Raw genomic sequence first — 5962 nt, forward strand, 5'->3', positions numbered from 1 at the left:
AATTTTAAGGTTACCCAATCCACTAACTGGAAAGTGACACCCAGTAGAACATTAGTCCACTCTTGGTAAACTTTTCATTTGGTATCATTATTGTTTGTGCAAGTGAGGAAGACCCAAAGAAATCTTAAAGATCTCTGGCACTGCATAAATACATTGAACAAAATGCAGCATATTGTTATTTTGAAATTATGTAACTGATTTCTTTGCATTTCAAGCTTGATTTTGCTACGGTCTAAAATACTTCCCTTCTTAGGAAGGTATTTAAAAAGTTGTAACAGTTATGAGTAAATAGTGTTTTACTTAATTTAATGTAATTTAATCTATTTTTTTTAACGTTACCCAACAGTCTGCTAACTGCTTACAAAATTATCAGACTTAAACTCAAGTGCACGGAATTAACAGAATTATAAATAAACGTTTTGAAAATAAGCCAACATTTTCAAACTAAAATTTTGATTCAGGAAACAGTTATGCTCCGAATATCAAATAATTTTTATTAGCTGTATTTTACGGTTAATCTATGCACAGATATTCGCATTGTTGTTACTTGGTGAGTTGACCTCCTATTTTATGTAAATATAATGCAAAAATAGAAGGTGTTTTGAATGGATGCTTATCTGTGACCAAAGCTGCATTCAAGTATCAACAAAAACTTCAACAAAGTACAAAAGTATTCATATCTGCTTACAAAGATAGCAAGAACAACATCTACCTAAAAACCAGAGCTGACATAAATCAAGTCTTACAACGTTCCTGCAATGAAGAAATCACAATTTATATTGGCTGATCATCAAGAAGCATGCTTTCAAAGAACATTTTGTTCAGCATGGGAATAAAAAAGTGCTTTCCAAATGCACTAAAACCTCACGTTGCAATGAAAAGCTGTTTTAAATGCCATCATGGCAAACATCGTGATAATACTCCCACAGAAATACTTTTCTATAGACATGTAAAAAATCCTTTCAGAGTTCTTTTTCTCCCTTCATTCATAATGCTTATCTTTTTTACCTTTGATGTCACCATAAACCATGTTCTAATCCATCATATTTCTAACAGCATTTTCTACTAATGTCTACCTTCCATCATGTATCATTGCAAAATGGTATCATCACTAGATAGCCTTATGGATTGTTGTTTTACATTCATGTAAGGTTTTGAACCAAATGCATTGCTGAAATTTCATTGGATTTTCATCATAACCATGAGAATACAGGAACATTTCCGTAGGCTTAATGAAGAAATAAATAAATAAATAAATCTGACTGACATGAGATGATTTTGCCTGAGGAAAAAGAGCTTTCAGGAAATTAATACAGAGCATCTGACAATGCTGTACTGTATATCAAACTAACATCTCGATAGGACGTCATAAGAGCTCAAGAACTGGATCAAAGTCTCTGGCTCCAGATAACAAGTATAGGATCAGATTTTTTATAAAAATGAACGCTGCTCTAAAACATCTAGCCAAAAAGTTTCAAAGAAATTTGCAATGTGTCTTTGCATGGAATTCTAACAGTGCAACATGGTGAAAACGTTGCAACAAAACCAAAACTGTGATAGGTCGTAGTGAGTATCTTTTTCTTAACTGCTTTCAATTATAAAAGGAGAAGGATTTTACCAGCACCAATGGGCTATATGATCATAGAATCATCAAACCACTGAGGTTGGAAACGATCTCTAAAATTATCAAGTCCAACCATCAATCCATTACCATTACACCCACTAAGTGCTACATCTACATGTTTCTTGAATGCCTCCTGGGACGTTAACTCCACCACCTCCCTCGGCAGCCTATTACAATACTTGACTGGTCTTTCTAAGACAGTTTTTTTCTTAATATCCAACCTAAAAATCCCGTGGCGCATCCCTCTCATTCAGTTGATAGATAACTGGAAGAAGAGTCCAGCTCCCACCTCACCACAACCTCCTTTTAGGTAGTTATAGAGAGCTATAAGGTCTCTCTTGAGTCTCCTCCAGACTGAACAATCCCAGTTCCCTCAGCCACTCCTCATGTGTTCCAGACCTCTGACCACCTTCGTTGCCCTTCTCTGGACACACACCATGGCCTCGGTGTCTTTCTTGTACTAAGAGGACCAAAACTGAACACAGTACTCAAGGTGTGGCCTTATTGGTGCTGAGTACAGAAGGATGATAACCTCCCTGTTCCTCCTGCTGGCAACATTATTTCTGATACAGTCTAGAATGCCATCTGTGCACACTGCTACTCATGCTCAACTGATTGACAACTAATACCCCAAATTATTTTCCTGCACATAGGTTTCCAGCCACTCTGCCCCAAGCTTGTAGTGCTGCTTGGGGTTTTTGTAACCAAAATGCAGGACCCAGCACTTGATCCTTTTGAACTTCATCCCCCTGATTTCAGCCCCGCAATCCAGCCAGTCCCTCTAAAGGGCCTTCCTACTCCCAGGCAGACTGGCATTTTCCTGCAGCTTGATGCCATCTGCAAATTTACTGAGGGAGCATTCAATGCCCTCACCCAGATCATCATTAAAGACATTGAAGAGGACAGGCCTCAGTACCAAATCCTGGGGAACACAACTCATGAGTGCCCACCAGGTGCATTTGACTCCATTCACCATCACCCTTTCTGGGCCCAGTCCTCCAGCCAGTTCTTTACACAGCAAAGTACATACTTGCCCAGGACTTAAGCTGCCAGCTTCCTCAGGAGAATACTGTGGGACAGTGTCAAAGGCTTTGCTGAAGTCTAGGTAGAGTATGTCAACAGTCTTTCCCTCATCCGCAGGTGGGTCACCTGGTAATCGAAGGAGATGACGTTAGTTAATCAAGATCTGTCTCTAATGAACACATGCTGGCTGTGCCTGATATCTAGGTGTCCTGCACATGCCACGTGATCGCACTCAAGACAATCTGCACCATCACCTTCCCTGATACAGAGGTCAAGCTGAAAGGTCTGTAGTTCACTGGATGCTCCTTATGATCCTTCTTGTAGATGGGCCCCACATTGGATTCTAATGTTCTGTCTGTATTCTAACCTGATATTCTAACCTAATTTTACAGTGAGGGGAAATATACAAGTCAGTTCATTTTCAGAATTTTTGAAGGTATTTATTATGCAGGAACTCTGTCTCTCTGTCCCCTCTGGAGTGGAAGAAAATGAATATATTATTAATACCTCAAATACAAACATAAGAGGCAAGTCATAAATACAATGGGCAGACAAGTTAGATGAAGAAAATAATAGAATCACAGAATCATGGAATGGCTTGGGTTGGAAGGGAGTCCAAGGATGACCAAGTTCCAACCTCCCTGCCACAGGCAGGGCCACCAAACCTCCAGATCTGATACTAGACCAGGTTGCCCAGGGCCCCATCTAGCCTGGTCTTGAACATCTCCAGGAACAGAGCATCTACAACCTCTCTAGGCAGCTGTTCCAGCATCTCACTACACTTTCTGTAAAGAACTTCACCATGACATCCCTCCTTGAGCTTAAAAACATTCCTGCTTGACCTATCACTGCCTACCCTTGAAAAAAGTTGATTCCTCTCCTTTTTATAATCCCCTTTTCAATACTGGAAGGCTGCAATGAAGTCTCCTCACAGCTCTCTTTTCTCCAGGCTGAACGAGCTCAGCTCCCTCAGCCTGTCTTCATAGGGGAGGTTCTCTAGCCCTCTGTCATCTTTGTGACCCTCCGCCAGGCCCTCTAAAACAGCTCCACATCTTTCCTGTATTTGGGGCCCCAAATCTGGATGCAGTACTCCAGCTAATCTGCAAATACATTTTACAAGTCATGGAGACGTGTTGTCCAGGGGCACAGGAAATAAATTCCCTAGCTGCCGAAGAGACGGCATATTCAGAGCAATGGACTAATAGATGGACAACATGATCTTAGTGGTCTTTTCCAACCTTGATGATTCAGTGATTCTCTGACTGTCATACACATATGTAGCAGTGTGCTTTAACAGTGATTAGAAACACTTTATTGGATACAAAGGAGGAGTTCAGTCTCACTTCTGCTCAGTTTGTTCAGGACACGGCCATGATAAAATACCAGTTCCCATATGTAGCTTTTTGCTTTGGTAATGTTATTCCAGTAGGAATATAACTTAAAATCACAACGTTCATTTTAAGTAAGTGATGAAGATAGTCATTTATTACTTATCCAGGCTAGACCGCAACTCTGCAACATGCATAACATCACTTCTACCACGTTTATTTCTCTTACTGGGAAAGATAAGTTCAATTACTGAAGTTAGCTGCATTAATATCTTTATTTTTTGGTATTTTCTTTCCTAGATTTTCCCCTCTAGCTGAACAACAGACACACTGAGAAACATGCCGGAGCAAAGCAATGATTACAGGGTTGTTGTATTCGGGGCTGGAGGAGTTGGCAAAAGTTCTTTGGTCCTGAGATTTGTGAAAGGCACTTTCAGAGAGAGCTACATCCCCACCATTGAAGACACCTACCGGCAAGTGATCAGTTGTGATAAAAGCATATGCACTTTGCAGATAACTGACACTACAGGGAGCCATCAGTTTCCAGCCATGCAACGTCTTTCTATTTCTAAAGGACATGCTTTCATTTTGGTTTACTCTATCACCAGTCGACAGTCCTTGGAAGAACTTAAACCAATCTATGAACAAATATGTCAGATTAAAGGTGATGTAGAAAGCATTCCAATAATGCTGGTGGGGAACAAAAATGATGAGAACCAAAATCGAGAGGTAGAAAGCAGTGAAGGAGAAGCTACGGCCAAGAAGTGGAAGTGTGCATTCGTGGAGACCTCTGCCAAGCTAAACCATAATGTGAAGGAGTTATTCCAAGAGCTTTTGAATTTAGAGAAACGCAGGACTGTGAGTTTGCAAATTGATGGCAAAAAGCAAGCAGCAGAAAAGGAAAGAGAAGCTGAAGGGCAAATGTGTAGTCATGTGAAATTGCCCTGACAGGAGTCTGTCATGCATTCTCACCCGTCTGATATTAATCATGTAAAACCTATACACAGCAAACAACCAGAACAGATCGTACCGATTTATATCTGTTTTAAAACAAATATTCGGAATTTGAAAAAAAAGAAGAGTTACTTTTGTTACTATGAAAACAGCCAACAATTGGAAAAATCGTGCTCTCTAGATACCAGTGAAAAATTCAGGATAAGAAAAATCATCTGGAGCATATTGTGGAAGGCTTAGAAATCAAAATCATGATATTTATATTCTCATGTAACTACAATGGAAAGCATTGTATAATGCTAGGAAAAAAAAGGCAAATGATCATGCTAGGACATGTAACTGCATGCTGGATGAAGTTATCATGCAATGCAAGAGTGATGTGGACAACCTGTTCTGTGCAATTTTCAGTTCTGATTGCTTAGGTAGTTTGAATAAAATAATAATCTCAGATATGCCAAATAATCTATTTCTCATCAAAAGGAAGCACAGTTAAATGGAGATTTTCTCTACCTCCCCGAGCATGAGATGCCTTTCCCGTATGATACAGTGTTTGAAATAAAGATGATGAAAATTCAGCCTAGAATAGGTGGAGATTCATCTCCTCTGTACTCATCAATCCACGAATCCTTGAACACAAGGTATTTCAGAGGAGAAGATGCTTGCTGTAGAAGAATATCAGGATGTATAAAAACTGTGTGTATATGGCAACAGATAACTTCTTCAGGGAGGACTGGCTGGGGAGTTGCTCACAAAGGTTCTGTAAGAAAGGCTGACTTCAAGCAGATCTGATGGATAAGTGAACACACAGCATGACTTGTGAATGAACCGGAGGACTATTGAACACATGCTGCTGTTGGAGAGGGATGCAGTAACAGGAAGGTTTTACTCTGTTTACCAGATTAGCTGAGTAAAACTTATTTCCATTAGTATATTCCAATTAGAATGGTTTTGGATTCATACATTGCTAGATTTATTGTGTTTACATTGTCTATGGGGTTTTATATTCACCATTTAAATGAAGAGAGGAGAGGGG

At 39.7% G+C, this 5962-nt stretch overlaps 1 protein-coding gene across 1 annotated transcript; it reads left to right on the forward strand.

Annotated features, from left to right (window-relative positions):
• The first annotated feature begins 33 nt into the window (after positions 1-33).
• On the forward strand, positions 34-5956 carry LOC100548930 (GTP-binding protein Di-Ras2-like). Its single transcript, XM_010726788.2, is given in 3 exon segments — positions 34-2930; positions 4276-4859; positions 4861-5956. Coding segments are annotated over 2 exon segments (597 nt in total). The 5' UTR covers positions 34-2930; positions 4276-4314; the 3' UTR covers positions 4913-5956.
• Positions 5957-5962: the final 6 nt, after the last annotated feature.

This window comes from Meleagris gallopavo, unplaced genomic scaffold, assembly GCF_000146605.3.
Source record: "Meleagris gallopavo isolate NT-WF06-2002-E0010 breed Aviagen turkey brand Nicholas breeding stock unplaced genomic scaffold, Turkey_5.1 ChrUn_random_7180001856713, whole genome shotgun sequence".
NCBI lineage: Eukaryota > Metazoa > Chordata > Aves > Galliformes > Phasianidae > Meleagris > Meleagris gallopavo.